Below are 22,401 nucleotides of genomic sequence, written 5' to 3' on the forward strand. Positions count from 1 at the left end.
TCGGGAGGCAGAGCCAGGCGGATCTCTTTGAGTTCGAGGCCAGCCTAGACTACCAAGTGAGTTCCAGGAAAGGCGCAAAGCTACACAGAGAAACCCTGTCTCGAAAAACCAAACAAAAAACAAAAAACAAAACCTAGGGCTGGCAAGACTGCTCAGTGGGTAAAGGCATTTACCATATAATCCTGGTGACTTGGGATTAATCCCAGGGACCCACAAGAAGGAAGGAGAGAACCAAGTCCACAAAGCTGTCCTCTGACTTCCACACGCCCGCTGTAGCACCCACGCCCCTCTCCCATATCACATACATAAACAAACAATAATACACGTCTGAAAATCTATTCTTAAAATACCAAAAACCAAACCAAATCAGACCAAAAACAACAAAAACCGCAGAGGAGGAGGCTACCGAGCAGTGTTGACTATCGTCAACATAGATAGTACGAGCTGGCCAGAACCACAAACCAAGCTGCAGCTCTTCTGCTTCTAGAAAAGTCACAGGAATCCATCCACAGGAGGGGAGAGTAAACGAGAAAGCGCCAAGTTTAGGGTAGTAGGGTTTAGAACTCTACTCTAGCTATGATTTGGGGGGCCTGTCACTGCTCCTGATAGTAACTGGGGAAATGAGATCAGTGGGGCTTTTCAACCGTCAGTCACACACTTGTGTATGTCCATGAATATGCAAACAGAATTTCAGGGCTGAAAAGACCCTTTCCTCTTAGGTCATTTCAGATCCTTAAACCAAAAAACTAGTGACTGCCAGCCTCAGGGCAAAGACACTGACACTGGAGCACAGCACGAAGGTCCTTGTGCTCACACAAGGTAATGGAGTAGGTGATAGAAGGAACAAGTAGGACATTTTTTCACAATACTCTTAGCTTTTGCCAAGTGATAGAGAAATCCTTCTTCAAACCTTTGCTATTTACATGGTGTTTCTTATGAAATTCTGAGGCTACTAGTACATTACCTATTAGTAACTGATCAATCTCCTCATTACCTTGTGCTAGAGGTCCTGGCAGACCTTTATGGGATCTGATATGTGTTATATATATATATATAGGATGTTCCCTTTTTCTGATGATTTCCTGCAACTGTATGAATAATGAAGTTAATTCTGTATTATCAGGAATAAATTCAGCAGTTTCAATATGTAAAACAACTCTCTCTGCATATTGAGAGTCAGTGACTATATTGAGGGGTTCTGTGAAGTCCACCAGTACCATAAGAATGGCATACAGTTCTGCCTTTTGTACAGAGCTGTATGGACTTTGTACCACTTTACTTAAGTCTCCTGATTTGTATCCTGCTTTCCCTGATTTATTTGCATCAGTATAGAATGTGAGGACTCCAGAAGTTGGCTTTTGTCATACAATGTGAGGAAGGACCCATTCAGTCTTATTTATAAATTCTATTCTCTTACTTTTGGGATAGTGGTTGTTAATCTCTCCCAAAAAGTTACGGCAGGCTCTCTGCCAGTATTCATTATCTTCCCACAGTGAGGAAATTTCCTCATTAGTTAAAGGTACTACAATTTCTGCTGGGTCCATTCCTGTCAACTGGCGAAGTCTTAATTTACCTTTTTGAATCAAATCAGAGATCTTTTCTATATAAGTCTTTAACTTCTTATTTGGTTTACGTGGTAGGAATATCCATTCCAATATAATATCTTCTCTCTGCATCAAATGAGGGGGAACGTCTGGAGGGGAATATGACAAGAATGCATTTAAGTTCTGGATCCACACGATCCACATGTGCTTCTCAAATTGTCTTTTCTACTAGAGCCAATTCCTTCTCAGCTGTGGCTGATAATTCTCTTGGACTATTTAATTCTTTGTCCCCTTCTAGAGTATTAGCCAAATTTCGTAGTCCATCTTTGGGTATTCCCACAATACCCAGTAAGTTGGGAATGCTTCCTAACAACTTTTCAAAATCATTAAGAGTCTTCAATCGATCTCTCCTCAGTTGTACCTTTTGGGGTCTAATTTTTTGTAGCTCTATCTTATATCCTAAGTAATAAATAGAATCTCCTCTTTGTATTTTTTCAGGAGCAATTTGCAGTCCCTAGTCGCCAGAGAAATCAGGAATGTTAAGCACGCAGGATTGTCCTTCCAATGGGAAAGATGTAAATCTGATTTTTCCATCTAGAAAGCTGGGAATCGGAAGTGATTAATAGCCTAGTGGTTCTGTGTGATCTGTTGGGCCAGGCCATATCAAGCTCCTACAACCAAGACCAGAAGTAGCTAGTAATCTAAATGATCCTTACAGTCAGGGCCTCCCAAGCTCCCACAACCAGGACCAGAGAGACCTAATAGTCTAAGTGACCCTTACAATACTGTAGAGCCAGAGGCTCCCCCAAACTCTCACCACCACGACCAGAGGTGACTAATAGTCCAAATGACCTCTATGCTATCTGTATGACTGAGACCAGGCCGGACCCTTCCTTAGGCTCTTAAGCTAGTTAGTACAGGTAGCCTATCTCTAGAACTCTTGGAAGAAATGACATGTACCCTGAGGTGAGCTTTGATATAATTATGCTTCCTTGTGCATCAGGGATTGTTTTACACCAGGAAACTTTTTTCCCCCAAATTATACTGTGTTTAAATTTGTTGGGAATAAATCACCTGGCATCAGACTCTCAAAGTCTTGATCCAGGCTGACGAAGTCAATCTAAACCAAGTTCTCGTTCTATGCTCTTTGTGGTTCATTTCCCTGCCTGACACCTCCAGAGGCCCCCTCACCCTGGTACACATCCAGAAGGCTGTTCAACCTTTAGCCAGGCATGGTGGCAATTGCTCTAACCCCAGAATGTAGGAGGCAGAGGCAGGTGGATCACTGAGTTTGAGGGCAGCCTGGTCTAAAAGTGAGGCTGTTTCAAAAAGCAAATACAAACAACTTCCTTCAAAGAGCTCCAAGCAGACAGCCCTTTCCTTCTCCAGGAAGTCACACGTGATTCTAAGGTCTCATGGGTACTTGTGGATTTGTTCTCTAGGATCAAGACACTGCAGTTCTGTAGACAGGGATGGAAAGAACGCAGACTCATGATACAGCTCAGTGGTAGAGCACTTGCCTGGCGTCTGTGAAGTGCTGGGTTCCATCCCCAGCACCATACAAACCATTTACGATAGAGCACTCAAAGGAGGTGGAAGTGGAAGATCAGAAGTTCAAGGTCATCCTCAGCTACACAGCTGGAGTTCCAGGCCAGTTGGAATTACATGAGACTAGTCTCAAAGGAAAAAAAAGACAAATTTCATCCAGTCTCATGTTTTCACGTATCAGGGCTTCAAAGGTTCCTTCAATAGGCTCCTTCCCATCTCTTCTCAGCTGAACTCCCTTTCAAGGGCAAAGATTCATTTCCTATGACAAGGTGAAAAAGCTACAATCTATGCTAGAAGTTTTAGTTTTAATTTATATGTATGAATTTTTTTTAAACCTGCATGTCTGCCTTTGGCGCCAGATCCAATGATCTGGAGTTACAGCCAATAGTCAGCCTCCATAACGTACTGGGAAAGGAGCTCTACTTCTACATAAGCAGCAAGTCACTCTCAACCACTGAGCTCTCTCCAGGCTCTATTCTCTGTATTACAAAACAACAACAACATCTTAGCCAGGCAGTGGTGGTGCTTGCCTTTATACCCAGCACTGGGGAGGCAGAGGTAGGTGGATCTCTGTGAGTTTGAGGCCAGCCTGGACTACAGAGTGAGCTCTAGGAAAGGCACAAAGCTATACAGAGAAACCCTGTCTCGAAAAACAAAAAAAAAAAAACAAAAAAAAAAGGAGTGTGCCACCATGCAAAGCTTAAAAAAACATTTTGAGATTTTAAGAATATTGGCTTCGAGAGATGGCTCAGCTGTTAAGTGCACTGGCCGCTCTTCCAGAGGACCTGGGTTCAATTCCCAGCACCCACATGGTGGTTCACAACCATCTCTAGTAGGATCTGTTGCCCTCTGCCTGCCTCTTTGGGTACTGCACACATGCAGTGCACAGAAATACACGCTGACAAAACACCCATACCCATAAAATAGAAATTAAAATCTCTTCAAAAATTTAAATATGTGTGTGTGTGTGTGTGTGTGTGTGTGTGTGTGTGTGTGTGTGTCTACAAAAGCCAAAAGAGAGTGTCAGAGATGCTGGAGCTAGAGTTACAAGAGGCTGTGAACTGCTCTATTTAGGGTGCTGGGAACTGTATTCCCAGGTCTTCGGAAAGAGCAGCAAGTGCCATCTCTCAGCCCTCCCTGCTCATCTGTCTAACTTATTCATTCATCTGTTCATGAATTTAGAAGATACTCCTTAGCTGCTCTCTTTTTTATTAGAGGAAACAGGCTTAGAAAGGACAAGGGATTTGCCTACTCATACAACTTCCAGGAGGTATGCTCACATAAATACAAATGGACTGAGAGACAGCAAGATGGTTCAGTGGGTAAAGATGCTTGCCACCAAGCCTGATGATCTGAATGAGCCCCAAGACACATAGGGTGAAAGGCAAGAACACTCCTACCAGATTTCTTATGACCTCCCCATGTACCAGGATACACATGTACACCACAACACACATGTACCCCCACACAAAGAAAGAAATAAAAATGTAATAAGTATAAATGCATCTTGAGTTGGCCAGTTGGTTCTGAGAAGCACATAGAGAAGAGACAGGGTTCAAGCCTCACTATCTAATACTCAGACCACAGGGATATCTGCAAGCCTAGGATACATGGGACACACTATACCAATATAACCATGCCCACAGCACAGTTCCACCCCATGGCTTGTCTTACTCACCTTGACAGAGAAGATATTTGCTGTGTGTCCCGTGTGCATGGAGAGTAGCTTCTTGTGATGCAGTGGGTCCCACACAATGGTGTGCTGGTCATCGGAACCAGAAGCCAGCAAGCTGTAGATGTTGTAGAATTTAAGGTTAGCAGCTTGTGGTGGTGGCACACACCTTTAATCCCAGCACTCGGGAGGCAGAGGCAGGCAGGTATCTTTGAGTTCGAGGCCAGCCTGGTGTACAAAGTGAGTTCCAGGACAGCCAGAGCTACACAGTGAAACCCTGTCTTGAAAAACCAAAATCAAAACAAACAAACAAACACTCAGAGAGCATAGTCTATCTCCTTAGATGTACCACAATGAGGAACCCTCTTCTCCCAACCTCCTTGACGCATTCTCTGGCCCCTCTAGTTCATACTTACTCTCCTTTCTCATTCCACTCCAGACAGTTGACACATCCTGAGTGACCCTGGAGGAGGAAATAGAGGGTTAAGAAGAGAGCTGATTGGACAGTCTCCTGGGAAGCTCAACGCCAAGAAGCAGGATTAAGCAAGCAAACCAGCTCTCTTCAGCATTTGTGAGGGACACGTGGAGGCCGAAAACTCCACCGCCCTGCATTGCACAGCACATAAGGTTCTTCCACCTGCGGTCTCATTTGACACTGGACACCTGAGCTACAGCGGGCAGGTGGCATCATCCCCCTTTGCAGGAAACTCATACATGAGGAAGTAGAAACACAAAGCAAACCAATTTCTGCCCCTATTTCTGGAAGGCACAGGTACAGTTCCTTCAAGAGATAGGATAGAACGTTTGCAGCATCTCTGCAGGCCCATGTTTTATTCTTTACTCCTCCATGATCACTCCCTAGTTAGACCCTAGAGATGAGTGCACAAAGGTAAACCGGGCTAGAGTATTTCTCTTGAGGGTTTTAGTTAAGAAACAGAAAGTGGGGCTGGAGAGATGGATCAGTGGCTAACTTACTGTTCTTGCAGAGAACCCAGGTTCGATTCCCAGTACCCACATGGTGGCTCACTACCACCTCTAACTCCATTCCAGGGATCTGGTGCCTTCTTCTGACCTCTGTGAGTACCAGGCACATGAAGGCAAAACACTCACACACATGAAATAAAACAATAAATCTTAAGAAAGAAACAGAGAAAGTGAGGCAGTCAACAGCAGATAATGAATCTGAAAGCGCAGGGAGAAATGGTGAGCCTAGGAACCTACAATTAAATTCACGCTATGAAGGGGCAGACCCCAGAGTTTTACAGCAGAGATGAAGTGATTAGGCAATCTTTCTGTCCCTTCACCCTCCCTCTTCCCTAAGAACACCAAGATTGCCACTCAACTATCAGCTTCCTGCCTGAAATCAGACCAAGTGTCCTGGGAAGCACAAATCCATTTTCTCCACACAGTGAAGGGTTCAGGAATTAGGCCTAAACCTTAACACAGTATGTAGAAAATAGTAACATTTATCTGGCCACAGCAGTCAGCTGCGAGATGAACATGGACCCAGAATCAGATGTCAAGATGGAAACAGGTGATGGGCGCTTCTAGAGAAAGAGTCTCCCACTCTCAGGAGAGCTAGAGTACACAGGTGCCTTGCTCTCCTGCAGGCCAGGGATGTGGATGTGACTGACTCCTGAAACTGTTGCACACATTTTGCCACCTTGAGGGAAAGTAGCCTGAGGTGAAATCAACACCAGAAGTGAGTTTAGCCCATAATCTAAACTGGAGCCAGACTTACTACAGTAACAAACCCTGACACCTACTTCCTCTGCCCCTCAGTTCATTTTTATTATTAAAGACAGTTAAATCTGGGCTGTTCCCTGTGGTCCAAAGCATCCAAAACAGGGATTCCAACCTGTTCTTCAGGAATCACTGAGCAGGGCCTTCCTTCCAGTCGCCCTGCCTATCTTGTGAACGTGGGAGGGAGGACTACCTTTCCTACAGGCTCCTACTGCCATCCTACATTATGGCCCTGCAGCTCTGGGACTGTTTTCTTCTACAAAAGCAGGTTTTGTGGATTACTCTGGATCTCCAAGTTCAGCCACAGTGCCTAGCAGGTATCTGTTGCTTAACCCACCAAGTGAGTCCAGTGGGTCTAGTGAGAACTGAGAGGTACAGACACATCTAATCCCCAGCTGTCCAGTCAGAAACATCTATTCTCCGTCTTTCTTCTCTGGCTCGGAACGCATTCCTTTCATGGAACTCATTCAGGACCTCATCCCCTGAATACACAAAACCACCCTCTGCTCAAGCCTGACAGGTCACCTGCTGACCAAAGGCCTCTCACCTTCTTATACACTTGGTTGCAACCCCACACCTGTATCTGGGTCACAATCATTTCTATCCTTGTGCCTGAGGTCACAGCTTCACCATGGAGGCTCCCAGAACACCCAGGGCCTTGAATTTGAACGACTGCCACTCAGTGAGGGCAGAGCTGAGTATTTGTGGTAGGCAGAATAATGGCCTCCTACTGATGTCCTACCATAATTCTGAAACCTGCAAATGTTGTCTTAGGTGGCAAAAAGGACTTTGCAAGGACTCTGCAAATGTGATTGAGATGGGAAGATGATCCTGGACTGTCTGGGTGGGTTCAGTCAATCCCATGAATCCTTAAATTCAGAGGCCCTGAGCTGGCTACAGAGAAGTAGACAGATGGAGGTGTGGAAGGACTGTACCAGCCACTGCTGGCTATGAGGCAAAAAAGAAAGGGCCAGGAGCCAAGACTTGCAGCTGCCTTAAGAAACTGGGAATAGCAAGAAAATTCTCCTCTGTTCTACAGCCTCCTGGAGGAGCACAGCCACAATGCCTTCTTCTAGCCTCGTGAGAAGTGTGTCAGACTTCTGATGTACACAACTGTCACAAGCCAGCAGCACTGAAACATCTATATCTTAGCACTCGGAAGGCTGAGGCAGGTTGATGTCTGAGAGAATTTGAGGCCAACCTGAGCTAGATGAGAGTATCAGGCCAGCTTGAGCTACACTGCTTCAAAACACTAAGAAACGACGGGGGTTGGAGAGGTGGCTCAGTGGTTCAGAGCACCAGCTGTTCTTCCAGGACTCAGGTTCAATTCCCAGCACCCACATGTTGACTAACAACTGTCTGTAATTCCTGTTCTACGGGATCCAACGCTCTCTTCTGGCTGCAGTGAGCACTGCACACACACAGCGCAGACATACTAGTAAGCAAAACACCCATACACAAAAATAAAATTAATACTTTTTAAAGCCAGGCAGTGGTGGGTTTAAGCCAAGCACTCTATAGAGGCAGAGGCAGGTGGATCTCTGAGTTCAAGGCCAGACTGGTCTACAGAGTAAGTTCCAAGACAGCCAGGACCACACAGGAAAAACTCTGTCTCAAAAAACAAATAAAAAATGTTTTTGTTTTTAAAGTACTATTTGTGTATGTTTATTTTTCACTTATTTATTATGTGTGTACGTGCATGTGTAGGCACTTCTAAATAGTCCCCTCCTCTAATTCAGCCCATGAGGGTGGAGTTTCTCTGTGACCTGGCAGTTGCTCCCAAATAACCACAATGAGACTTATTATTAGTTATAAATGCTCAGCCAATAGCTCAGGCTTGTCTCCAGTCAGCTCTTACAGCTTAATTTAATCCATTTCTATTCATCTATGTGCTGCCCTGAGGCTCGTTTACCTCATTTACGAACTTCCCATGTTGCTTCTTCCTTGTCTGGCTCGCAACTCTTTAGACTCTGCCCTTCTTCCCAGAATTCTCTCTGCCCTGAAAATCCTGCCTAGCTATGGGCCAATCAGCTTTTTATTAACAATGAGAGCAACACATCTTCACAGTGAACAGAAGGATTACTCCACAGCAAGCCCACCCCTGCTTGGAGACAAGGTTTTGAGATTGAGTTCATGCTGGCCTTGAACTCACAATCCTTCTGCTCGATCCCAATTACTAGAACTATTAATTCATTTTTTAAAAACTATGTTTATGTACTTCCTTTTTGGGAGGACATGGGCCACAGTGCACATGGAGGGGTCAGAGTACAACTTTCTCAAGTCAGTTCTTTCTGTTCACCATATGGGTACCAGTTTCTTGAACTTGGTAGCAAAGGACTATACCCACTGAGACATCTCTCCAGACATATATGTTTATTTATCGTGTGTGTTTGTATATGTATCTATGTGTGTACATGTGTGTCTCAGCACAGGTATGGACAGGTCAGAAGATAACTCATGGGAGTTGATTTTCTCCTCATACCAAGTGGACTTAACATGGTCAGGCTTGGCAGATAGTCAGAATCCATGTAAAAGCTAGGTATGGTGGCACATACCTATAGCCCCAGGTAGAGGGAAGGGCAAAGACAGGCAGATTCCTAGATCTCATTGATCAGACAGTCTAGTCTTCACCAGGGAGCTCCAGGTTCAGTGAGACTCTGTTTCAAAAAAATCATGTGGAAAACCAGGTTTGATGGCGCAGGCCTTTAATCCCCAGCATTTGAGAGGCACAGACAGGAGGATTTCTGTGAGTTTGAGGCCAGTCTGGTCTACATAATGAGTTCTAGGACAATTTGGACTTAATAGAGAGACTCTTTCTCAAAACAAACAAATAAAAATAATGTGGAGGGCTGGAGTTCAGTGGTTAAGAGCACTGGCTCCTCTTCCAGAGGACCTGAGTACAGTTCCTAGCACCCAATTATGATAATGCTAGGTAGAATCATAGCCATTTGGTTATGATTTCATTATTCCTTTCTATATTTAAGACTAAATTTCAGATACATTAAATAACTCTTGTGTTATTATGATCTCATAGGCATCACTATAAAAGAGAGAGGAGTGGAAAAGAGAAAAAAGAAATATACATACATATCAACTAAATAGTATCTATTTTTCTATCTCTCACTTCCTTCTTCCTTTCTGTGGTAAAGTACTTGCCTAGCCAAGATTCATCAACTTGATCTTAGTGTTTCCTAGAATTCACCTGACATTGTGTGAGGGCTTTACATGAAGGATGTAGTGGTGATGGTTGGGAGGGTGGGTTTGACAACATTTGCTTCCATGGGTATTCTGCCCAGGGAGTTGATTTTCTACCTACGGAGAACACCCTCAGAACACTTGGTGATCAGCTTCTCCTTTCCTGGCCTACTGTTATGTTTTGTCTTCTGTCCTTGTGGTAGAAGTAGGTGTTCATATTACTACAGACTATTTTGTAAGGTTGTATATGACTAAATAAAAAGGAAAAAAAAAGTACTTGCCTAGCATATGCAGGGTCCTAGATTCAATCACCACATACCTTTAATGCCAGTACTTAGGAGGCTGAGGCAAGCAGATCTCTTAAGTTTCAGGCTAGCCTGGTCTACAGAGTGAGTTCCAGGACAACCAGGGCTACAAAGAGAAACCTTGTCTCAAAAAACAGAACAAAAAAATCAGTCACCACTACCACAAAAAAGATCTATCTTTAACTACATACTTCAATTCTGATGTAACGAACAAGTTTAGTAGGTAAGGCAACAGCCATAACTCACAACAGTAACTTTTTCCTTATACTGAGCCTACGTCTAATATATATCCCTGCACTCTTCTTACATTTTACTTTTACTGAGCACCTAGCATATAATAAGCATTCTTCTACATGGAAATGCTATTGTGTAAATAATACAAGGAAAGCTAGTGAGAGAAGTGTAGGAGCCCACAGAGGTTTCCTAGTGAGATCTGAGCTTGCTTTACCCAGCGTAAGAGGATGACTGGACCACAGGTACCAGGTGTTTGGAAGGGTCTACACTTGGCTGTATCTAGCAGGGGTTGGGGGGGGTTGGGGGGGGTGGGGGTGTTGTCTTTTGCCTTGCTCCTTGGCATTCTTATAGAAAGTCCTTTTGAATAAAGTTTTGGGCTGGTGGATATTGACCCAGGCCCTCTCGAAGCTATCCTATGTTTCTGTCTTTCTTCCCTTCAGCTAGGTCTCTCTTTCTACCTAATATCTCTTATCCTTCTCTCCTTAAGAGTACTCTGGGAAAAGTGGGGGCAGTTCCCCCACAGAGAAGGAAACCCTACGTAGGTCAGTCAGGTTAGTCAGGTAGTGACCAAGTGCTATGAAAGCTCTAAAACACGGAGCTGGGATTGCTGCAAATGTACTTTAGTGGTCAGAAAGTCTCTCCTCTGAAAGGCCTTCCTCATTGCTGTATTTATCTCACAGTGTCTAGATATACTGCTGGCATATATACTATACACTCTATTGGCCTGAATATGTAAGTGAATTAGAGATGCTTTCCTACTTTTCTTCTCAGGTGATTACAACATGAATTTACTTCATTATCTAAAGTAAGTATCAACAACTTTTTCTGTAAGGGGCCAAACAATAGATATTTTAGGTTTTGTATACCATATGGTCTCTGTATGAATCATTCAATTCTGCTGTTGAATCACTAAAACAGACAGACAATACATAAATGAATGAGTGTGGCTGTGCTCCAATAAAACTTTATTTATAAGAACAGGTGGCAGTGCACTTGAGACTCATATGGAAATGTAAAGGACTCAGAATAGCTAAACCGTCTTGCAAAAGAACAAAGTTGGAAGACTCACATGCCCTAATTTCCCAAGTTGCTACAAAGTGATATTGGCATAAGGACAGATATTTTGGTCAATGGTATATATAGGTTAACAGTTAACAAAAATTTTTACACTTATGGGGACAATTTCTGGTAAGAGTGCCAAGACAATTCAACTGTCTTTGCAACAAATGGTGCTGGGACAACTGGATGGCCACATGTGAAATAACTAAGTTTGGGCTGGGGATGAAGTTCAGTGGTACAACACCTGCTTAAGGTGTGCAAGTGCTAGATTTAATCCCTGACACCCCCATGAACAACCAAAGAGTACAGTGTCAGGCTGGAGAGATGCCTCAGTATGGGCTCACCATCAAAACCTTAAGAATGAAGTTGGATCCCCCTTAGGGACCTTATTCTTGCGATCCGTACCCCTCAATGGCTTTCCTTACTGAATTTTGTTTACATATACATACATATGGATCAAAGACCTGCACCTACTCTCCAAAACAATCAAACTCTTGGAAGAGAACACAACCCTAAATTTTCATGACCTTGAATCAGCAATGATGACATATATAACACTGGAAGCGCAAGCGAGAAAAGAGAAAAACAGGCAGGAGAGAAGCTTGGTGTGGAGAGAGGCCCCTCTGCCCAGCCTGTGACCTGAGTTTGATCCCTGGGACCAATAGGGAAAGGAGAGAAATGACTCCCTCATGTTGTCATTTGACCTCCACAGGTATGTGTGCCCCACCCACCTACACCCACACTAAATAAATGTAAAAACTCAAAAGAGAAACTAAAGAGCTACCTAGGTGTGCCTGTGAGGTGTGTCTAATCCCAGCCCTAGGAGGCTGAGACAGGAGGGTCTGAAATTCAAGGGTAGCTTTGGGGTATACTTTAAAATCCTATCTCAAGAAAACAACAACAATACTGAATTCCCATGGAAGTCTTGTGTACACAAAAAGATCTAAAAGTTTGTCTCTACACAAAAATGTTTGCATGAATGTTCACAGCAGCACAGACATATATAAATATTTTTAAAGATTTATTTATTATGTATACAGTGTTCTGTCTGCATGTATTCCTCCTGCATGACAGAAGAGGGCGCCAGATCTCATTACAGATGGTTGTGAGCCACCATGTGGATGCTGAGAACTGAACTCAGGACCTCCGGAAGAGCTGCTGGTGGTCTTAACCTCTGAGCCATCCCTCCAGCACCCATATTTAAAATTTTAAGGCCCACTATGCCACTTCCATGCTACAGTTTACATAAAGGCTATGGAGCTTCTTTGACATACCAACTTGACTCAGTCTAATTTGAATTTATGCTCAAGTTACACAAGAAGCAAAATGGAAATAAAAGGCAATTGACACCAGGCCTGGAGGACCATATCTGCAATTCTAACACACGACTTGGAGGCACAAGGGTCAGAAGTTCAAGAACAGTCTTGGGTACATTTTAAGTAAATTCAAGGCTAATCTAGGCTACAAATAAATACTGTTTCAAAACCAGTAACAAGAGAAGGGCAACAAAGGCAAACCGAGAAGGTGAGCTATAGATGGAATTGGCTCCAGCAGGTTCCTTATGGGTAGACTCAGCCAGGCAGAGGGAAAACAAGAGTCAGATTAAAGGCAGTCGCATCTGTGCTGAACACATCATTATCCTGAAACAATACAGTATAATAACTGTTTACACAGCATTTACATTGTATTAGGTATTAAAAACAATCTAGAGATGTTGTAAAGTATTCAGGAGTATGTTTGTAGGTTATAAGCAAATGATACATCATTTTATACAAAACCTTGAGCATTTGAAGATACTTGTACCTGTGGGAAGTTCCAGAAAAATCCCAAGCATATCAAGGGATGACTGTATAATGCATGTAATTTAAGAATAGCTGGGCAGTGGTGGTGCACGCCTTTAATTCCAGCACTCAGGAGGCAGAGCCAGGCGGATCTCTGTGAGTTTGAGGCCAGCCTGGTCTACAGAGCAAGATCCATGACAGGCACCAAAACTACACAGAGAAGCCCTGTTTCAAAAACAACAACAACAACAACAAAAAGAATAATATTAAAAAAATCAGGGGCTGGAGAGATGAGTTAGTAGTTAAGTACATTCTGCTCACACAGAGGACCCAGTTCAGTTCCTACACCCATAGGGTGGTTCACAACTACCTGTAACTCCAGCTCTAGGGAAAATCTGATGCCTTTGGCACCCAAGAGTACCTGCACACACATGAACATACCCATCACCTAGTTAAAAAAACAAAAACCTAGCTAACTGTGGTGGCGCACATCTTTAACCCCAGCACTACACAGAGGATGGGAAATAGGCTGTGTGGATCTACAATGCAAACTGGATCTCTTACCTGAAGCTCTGCTTCCAGGCCCAGCCGCCGGATAAATGGATCTGTGACATGATATCGCCGTTCAAAGCTCAGGGCACCCCGTTCCTGGAGGACAAAAACAAAGTTGTAGTTTCTTTGATTCAGTATTATTTAATATCTATCTTTCTTTTTTAAAATTTATTTTATGTGAATGGATGTTTTGTCTTCATGTACATCTGTGCACCATGTGCATGCCTGCTGTCTGAAGGTCAGAAGAGGGTGTTGGATCCCCTGGAACTGGAAATGTAGATGGCTGTGAACCACCACACAGACGCTGGGAATCAAACCCAAGTCCTCTGGAAGAACAGTTAGTGCTTAAACACACTGAGCCACCTCCAATCTCCAATATATCTAACTTCTCAATATTCAACCATATGCCGGCACAATAAGAAACAGAAAAGGGCCGGGCAGTGGTGGCGCATGCCTTTAATCCCAGGACTCAGGAGGCAGAGCCAGGCGAATCTCTTGTGAGTTCAAGGCCAGCCTGGGTTACCAAGTGAGTTCCAGGAAAGGCACAAAGCTACAAAGAGAAACCCTGTCTCGAAAAACCAAAAAAAAAAAAAGAAAGAAAGAGAAAAGATAACAAAGAATTGAAAAAGAAAACAAACAAAAAACAGGGAATGTTTGCATAGTTCAGATGGAAGGGCATATCTTTAGGATATACATTGTAAGGGCACACATATACATATACAAAAATGGCCTACTTGATACTGAGCCTCTAAAAAATAGTTCCTTGTCTTTAAGGACCACCCACTCCAATAAAATCCCCAAAGACCTCATAAAAACAAGCCGAAAAGGATTCAATGACACAAGGTAAAATAGACAAACACACAGACTAATGTACACCAAGCACCTGGTTCCTATCAGGGCATCTATTACACTCAGCTCATCCAGTTCATCCACATGAAATTCTATGTATCAAATGCTACATAATTCTATTTTTGAAAACAGGGTCTCATTATGAAGCCCTAGCTGGAACTCATTAGGTAGCTGAAGCTAGCCTTGAACTCACTGAGATCCACGTGCTGAGGGCTGAGATTAAAGGTATGCACCACCACATCCCACTGGCTGCCATGCAATTTAATTTCTTTAGTTTAAAAGAGTTCTAGCACTTAACTTTTCACTTAACCATCACTTAACACAAACAGCAGAGCTCAGGCAAACAATGACGAGTCTTCAGGGGGTCCCACTACTCAGGGCAATGGACCAGGAAGCCTCCGGCTCCAGCTTGGGGTTCCGACCAGAGGCACGACGCCATGCTTGAAACTCTTATCAGCTTCTACGGCTCCCTTACAGGAGTCTCCCTGGAGCTCTCACTAACTGAACTCAAGTGCCCAGTCATTCATTCAGCTCTCAGGCATCGCTGCCTTTTACATGCGAACTGCAGAGGACAGGCTACAGTGCAGGGGAGCCTCAAGGAGAACCCCTCACGCCGTACTCAGACTGACTGCCTTAGGTTCTAGCATGTCTGCACCTTAGCAGCTGGAGCAGTGAGGAGGCCGTTACTCACACTCTTGTGTGCACCCCACACTGACGGCTTCTCTACACTGACAGCTCACCGTCCTACAAGAATCTTAGCAATGGCGGCACAAACACGGAGACGGGGAGCCTCCATGAATTACTTGAAAAAATTCGAGGAGACAGGACACCTTGATTCTATCCTCAGTCTGCTGCTAGCAAGCTATGTGACTTTAGGTAAGTCCACCACTCTAGATCTGGCTTTTTGTTTGTTCTGGTTTTTTTTGTTTGTTCGTTTGTTTTTTTTGGGGGGAGGGTATCTTTAAATGAGACTATAGGGCATTGGTTCTCAACCTGTGGGTCCCAACCCCTTGGGGGTGGAATGATCCTTTCACAGGGGTTTCCTGAGACCATGGAAAAACACAGATATTTACACGGTAGAACCACTCTGCCTAGGACAGGAGAGAACACCGAAGAGAACATTCCATCAGAAGAGCAACACAAGCCTTGGTGGCTCCAGAGCAGGGGTTCTCAACCTATGGGTCTCGACTCCCTTAGGGATTGCCTAAGACCATCGGAAAACAGATACGATGCACAGCAGTAGCAACATTACAGTCATGAAATAGCAACAAAAATAATTTTATGGTTGGGGTCACCACAGCGTGAGGAACTGTATTAAAGGGTTAGGAAGGTTGAGAGCAAAGGGCCTAATGCACTGGTTCAGTGGTCTGGGCTGCGCTCACCTTGATTTGCCTACGAATGAGGTCTCTAGTTATGTTGACTTTTGCCATCTTCTCTTAATGGTTCAGCAGAAGGAAGCTACAGAAGGATCTTCAAGACCCTTGCACATTCCAGCCAAGCCCAGGTCCACAAGACAAGCATTTAATTACCTGCAAGGCAAACAAAAAGCACCATCAAGCCTTGGGAAATGGAGTAAGGCACCTTCACAAGCCTGATCCCACTCCTCACACAGCCCACTAGCCCGCCCTCTCAGTCATGGATGCCTCGGTGGGCTGAAGAAGGCCCGAGTGAGTAAAGATGGAGAGTGCAGCCACTCATGGCCACAAGGAGCACTGAGCCACTCATGACCACAGGGAGCACTGAGCCACTCATGACCACAGGGAGCACTGAGCAAGCACCTGGGGAGTCACGATGCCTTAGCAGGAATGGCTGTGGACACAGGGTGGAAGATGGTAGTATGTTCTAAGTCAACAGGGCACAAATGTCAGTGTCCACTTGTCCCATGACACCTGCAGCCAACTATCTGAACTATCACACTGTAGATCTGAGACCCTCAACTGGACAACCGAATCAGTACCATAGACAGTTTCCCCAAATCAAAGACAGAGAACTGACACATGGAAGCTCCTGGAGTGGATGAGGAAGCTCCACGCTCCTTTCCATCCTTTGTAAAATCCTTTATAATAAATCAGTAATAGCTTTATTACTACGGTTACTACTATTAGCAGCGGGCATATGCATGTGGAGACAGAGATCTCTTTGTGGAACTGGTTCTCCTTTCTCCTTCCAGCTTTATTTGAGTTTAAGGATCCAATACAGGTAGGTGGCCAGGCTTCGGTGGCAGGAGTTTACCTTTGAGCCATCTCACCAGCTCCAGTATTTTTTTTTCTTTTTTTTTTTTCTCTGTAATGAACGGCTTCGGCTGTTCTGGAACTCGGATCTGTAGACTAGGCTGGCCTCGAACTGAGAGATCCATCTGCCTCTACCTCCTGAGTGCTGGGATTAAAAACATGTGCTGCCACCACCATCTGGCTCCAGTAATTATTTTTAATTTAAAAACATTTGCCGGGTGGTAATGGCTCACCCCTTTAATCTCAGTACTCAGGAGGTAGAGGCAGGTGGATCTCTGTGAGTTCAAGGCCAGCCTGGTCTACAGAGCAAGTTCCAGGATGCAGACAGAGAAACCCTGTCTCAAAAAACAAACAAACAAAAAATTAAATGTTATGTGTAGGAGTACTTTGCCTGCATGTATGTCTGTGCATTATGTGCATGTCTGTGAAGTCCAGAAGACGCCGGGTCCCCTGGAACTGGAGTTCTGAACTGCTGCCATGTGGATGCACAGTATCAAACCCGGGTTCTCTGGAGGAGCTCTTAATCACTGAGCAATCTCTCCAGACCTAGCTAGAATTTTTTTAAAAAATTCATTTTCCTATTTTAAATTCTGTATGTGGTTTCTGTGTAGGCATGTGAACATGAGTGCAGGTTCCAGCAGAGGACAGAGAAGTCAGATCTCCTCGGAACTGGAGTTACAGACAGTTGTCATCGATGTGGGGCTTGCTGGTAATCAAGCCAGGGTCCCCTGGACAAGCAATACCTGCTCTTTACCGTGGAACCATCTCCCCAGCCCCTAGTAAAAACACTTTTTGAGATTTATTAATTTTTTTAAATCTAAGGATTTTTTTTATTAATTTTCCCCCCAGCCTGATCACTGTTTCCCTTCCCTCCCCCCCCATCCACTCATTTTTGTTTTTTGTTTTTTTTCCTTCAGAAAAGTGAAGGCGTCCCATGTATATCAGCCAGCCACGGCATATCAAGTTGCAGTAAGATTAGGCACCTCCTCTCCTATTAAGGCTGGATGAGACAACCCAGGAGGAGGATAGGGTCTCAGAGCAGACAGGCAGTAGAGTCAGAGACAGCCCCTGCTCCCTCTGTTAGGAGTCCCTCAAGAAGACCAAGCTATACAACTGTCACATATGTGCAGAGAGCCTAGGTCAGTCCCATGCAAGCTCTCTGGTTGGCAGTTCAGTCTCTGTGAGCCCCTGTGAGTCCAGGTTAGTTGATTCTGTGGGTTTTCTTGTGGTGTCCTTGACACAGTAAAAGTTTTTTTTTTTAAAGAATGGTAAGTAAATGTGTGATGACCATGCCCAAGATTCAACAGAAATTCCTCAGGGCTGGAGAGATAGCTCAGTAGTTAAGAGTACTGACTGCTCTTCCAGGGGACCCGGGTTCAAATCCCAGCTCCCAAATCCACATGGGAGCTCACAACTGTCTGTAACTCTAAGATCTGACACCCTCATACAGACATACATGTCCCCCCCCAAAAACAAACAAACAAACAAACAAACAAAAAAAGCCAGGCGGTGGTGGCGCACACCTTTAATTCCAGCACTCGGGAGGCAGAGCCAGGCGGATCTCTGTGAGTTCGAGGCCAGCCTGGTCTACAAAGCAAGTTCCAGGAAAGGTGCAAAGCTACACAGAGAAACCCAGTCTCAAAAAACCAAGAAAAAAAAAAAAAGACATTCATGCAAGCAAAACACCAATGTACATAAAATAAGAATAAATAAATTAAAAAAAAAAAGAAAATTTCCTCTTCAGTATCTGGACGGTTTAGCCTTGGCCCCATCACCTCTGATAGCTATTCCTATACCATCTAACTCTGTTTAAAGAGTAAGCAATGCAATTCTTTAACATACGGCAAAAGGAAAGAATACAAATGCAAAAAGAAAATTGAAGTATATTCATCACAGATTTTGTAGCAGGAAAAAACCCCACACAAGTTCTCAGTATTGGCAGTCTGTATTGCCATTGACATCACAGAGAGATCAGAAATGATAATCACAGGTCATCGAAACGGCTCAATGTGTAAAGGTTACTTCCCGCCAAGACTGACAACCTTAATTAAATCCCTGGGAACCACATGACAGAAAGAGAAATGATTCCAGCCAGTACATGTGCAACCACGCACATATATACACTCCTCACATAAAATGAAGGCAGTATAAAGTGTTTTAAAAAGAAATAATGACCATGAAGGAAAAACACCTATGCTATGTGCAGCCTTAAACAAACACTATACCTCAGCTATGATTAAAAATGAAATACAGCTACTTTGGAGGTTATGACTTTTGCACTCTACTTTTCAAATGTTCTCAACCTCTGGGACAGGACCCACTTAGGGGGTTGCAGATCAGATATCCTACATATCAGATATTTGCATTACATTCATAACAGTAGCAAAATTAGTTATGAAGTAGCAACAAAATAATCTGATGGTCAGGGGTCCCCACAACATGAGGAACTGTATTAAAGGGTCGCAGCATTAGGAAGGTTGAGAACTGCTGCCCTAGAGGATGAAGGAAAGGAAGGGGGAAGGAGGGGAGGATGGTATGTTAGCCAGAGATCGGTATTCAGTAGCTTCCTCTTATCGCTTTACCTCTTTTTTTGAATATAGGATCTCTCACTGCGTGGGCGGACTAGCTGCCCAGAGAACTCCAGTGACTCCCCAGTGCTAGGATTCCTGGTGGGTACTACCACGCCTGGGTTTCTGGTGACAGGAACTTAAGAGCCCTCTGCTTTCATGGGCCAGCACTTAACAACCAAACCACGCCTCTACTCATCAAGGCACGTTTAGTTTTAATAGGGGTAGGGATAAAACCCCAAAAGTTGTTTATGGTTTGTAGTGGCCTTTTTTGGAGGGGGAGTTCAAGACATGATCTGACTATGTAGCCCTGGCTGCCCTGGAACTACGTAGATCAGTCTGGCCTCAAATCCACAGAAATCGGCTTGTCTCTGTCTCTGCCTCTAGAGGTGTACGCTAACATGCCCAGCTTTAATACCTTTTCAGTAATCTGCCAGAGTTGGGGGGGGGGGCTTCTGAGGAGAGATTACTGAGGCAGCAAAGCAAGAAAGGTTCCAGCAGCAGCTTAGGAGAAGCCAGATTGATGATGTAGACCTGGAATTCCAGCTAACTGGAAGGCTGCTGTAAGAATCAGGTCCCAGTACTCGGGAGGCAGAGGCAGGCAGAGGCCAGCCTGGTCTACAGAGTGAGTTCCAGGACAGCGAGGGCTATTCAGAGAAACCTCATATTGAAAAGAACTCTGAGGTCAATGCCTGTCCAAAGTCACAGAGTGAGTTCAAGGCCAGTCTAAGTAACTTAGTGAAGCCCTATTTCAAAAAAGAAAAATGGGTGGGGTGGTAGAGCATGCCCAAGGCCCTGGCTTCAACCACAGCATGGCAAAAAGCTATTAAGTACATTATTGTCATTTTGGTTGTATGTTTGTTTTTCCAAGACAGGGTTTTCTCTGTGTAGCTCTGGCTGTCCCAGAACTTGCTCTATAGACCATGCTGGCCTCAAACTCACAGAGATCTGCCTGCCATTGCCTTCCAAGTGCTGGGATTAGAGGCGTGCACCTCTACCACCCAGCTTCCTGTTGTCATTTTAAACATAAGCAAACAGATTCATGGACATGTAACAGTTTCCCAGTGTCACCTGGCCAATAAACTGGAGCTAGTATAGGAAGGAACTCAAGCCCAAGCCTGTATGACTCAAAGCCCATGTTCTTAATTACAATGGCATATTCTTTACCAGAGTAATGGCCACCATGAGAACCCAAAGAACCAACTAAATCACAACGACTTATTCATTAGTTTCCTCTGCAGCATTAACCAGTGTTTAACATGGAGAATATTGAGATAAAAGACACAGCACTTACAATCAAGCTCAGGACTAAGACAAATGGTTTTAGTTAAGATTGATGTGTGGCTTCAAAATGCAGAAAGAAACGAAGTGGAGAAAGGAAATCAGACACACAGGAAACCAGTCAGTCAGGAGGTAAAATAAAAATACAGATTTAAGGGCTGGAGAGATGGCTCAGAGGTTAAGAGCACTGCTTGCTCTTCCAAAGGTCCTGAGTTCAATTCCCAGCAACCACATGGTGGCTCACAACCATCTGTAATGAGATCCGGTGCCCTCTTCTGGCCTGCAGAGATATGTGCAGACAGAACACTGTGTACATAATAAATAAGATTTCAGATTTAAACCTGTTAAATTCGATATAACTAATACCTACTTAGCATTTTAATGAACATTTCTGCTCCATCCTGAGAAGAAATAGTAACATACTAGAAAACTGTCCTGGAATCCAGCCTGGCTTTTCTCAAGGAAACAAAGACTCAGTGCCTTTCCACAAAGTTCTGTAGGCGTATCTAACTAGATAAAAGATTTACAGAGGAAGAAATGCCTTTAAATCTACCAAGGGGCACAACTAGTTTTATATTTCCATCCAAAGTCTCTCTACCATAAAGAATTAGATCAACAAATCAAAACTTACTTCACAATGAGAAGATAACGTCATGGCCAACTTCTAACTGCTACTTCAATGAGCATTCTTGACAGTCAACAGGTCAGATACAGAAGCTTGGGAATGGGGGTGAGACTGACATACTGCAGCGACACACACGACCACAGAGAAGATGACACCAACGGGGATTCTCTCTCAGATGCAATATGCAAATCATGTAATGGCCAAATTAATAATTTCAAGAATTTTAGCACAAGAATTTTAATGAGCTGGACTTGGAAAGATAAACTGAATCTTACTTACACTAATTTATTCGTACATCTTAGAAGCAAGCCCAGAAGACAGGACATCAACCAGGGGGAAGAACATGACTATGTGGAGCCACTAGAAAAGGAGAACATGTCCTCCTCCTCCTCACTCTGAGGCGGGGTGCTGAGCGCCACACCCCGACTTTCACACTTGGAACTGGAAGAGCATTGAGAACTAACTTGTTTATAGAAAACGAAAGCTCAGGAAAGACTTTCTCTAGCTAGAGGACAAAGGTTTTCAGGGTATGATCTGTAATTAGGATGCTATAGGCAGCCCTAACAGACATTCATGAGGAGGAGAAAGTGAATTGTCTGACCCAGGCCAGCACAGAGGAAAACACAACTTAATGTTCTAACAGAAATACGAGCTGAGCTGCTGTGCGGACGGACGGACGGACGGACGGACGTCACACCTCTCTGAAGGTATTCTCCCATGGACCTAAAATCACTAGCGTGGCACCTTTAACCCCATCCTGCCTGCAAGTTTTTCTAGGAAACTTTCTTCCTCCCGAGGATAGCACTAACAAGAAACTAATATTCAGGACCAGCACAGCAAAATGGCTCAGCGGCAAAAGCACTTGCCAAGCAAACCTGGAGCTTAAATTCGATTCCTAGAACCCATGTATAACATGAAAGGAGAAATCCGACTTCATGAAGTGTTTCTCTGACCTCCATACACACTGTGGCATGTATACACCCACATATATAATCATATACATACTAACTACTAAATAAAAGAAAAGAATTAACAGCTGGCTTTAGAGGGGAAAAATCTACTCATAATGCAAAGGGTACCAACAATGTAAGAGGTGGCTGGTGAGCCTTAGAGTAAGGAAAAGCCACGGAAATTACCCATCTGGAACCAGGGCTAAGTGTTAACATGCAAACATAGAGAAAAACCCCATTTCATGTTGGCCAGAGTCCTTTGTCT

General features: G+C 44.0%; 1 protein-coding gene across 6 annotated transcripts in view; it reads right to left on the reverse strand.

Moving 5' to 3' along the window:
* The window catches only part of Wdtc1 (WD and tetratricopeptide repeats 1), a 66,497-nt gene that overhangs the window by 18,544 nt on the left and 25,552 nt on the right, over positions 1 to 22,401 (reverse strand). For 5 of the 6 annotated variants that reach the window (XM_059255117.1, XM_059255119.1, XM_059255118.1 and 2 more), the window contains 4 exons: positions 15,865 to 16,011; positions 13,646 to 13,729; positions 5,181 to 5,227; positions 4,771 to 4,882 (listed from right to left, as the gene is read on the reverse strand). In XM_059255117.1, coding sequence (XP_059111100.1) covers positions 4,771 to 4,882; positions 5,181 to 5,227; positions 13,646 to 13,729; positions 15,865 to 15,912 — 291 coding nt within the window. In that variant the 5' untranslated portion in view covers positions 15,913 to 16,011. Of the gene's footprint in view, positions 1 to 4,770; positions 4,883 to 5,180; positions 5,228 to 6,700; positions 7,046 to 13,645; positions 13,730 to 15,864; positions 16,012 to 22,401 lie in introns of those variants that run through there. The other variant, XM_059255122.1, reaches the window with a different exon arrangement.

Source organism: Peromyscus eremicus, chromosome 2, assembly GCF_949786415.1.
Source record: "Peromyscus eremicus chromosome 2, PerEre_H2_v1, whole genome shotgun sequence".
Taxonomy (NCBI): domain Eukaryota; kingdom Metazoa; phylum Chordata; class Mammalia; order Rodentia; family Cricetidae; genus Peromyscus; species Peromyscus eremicus.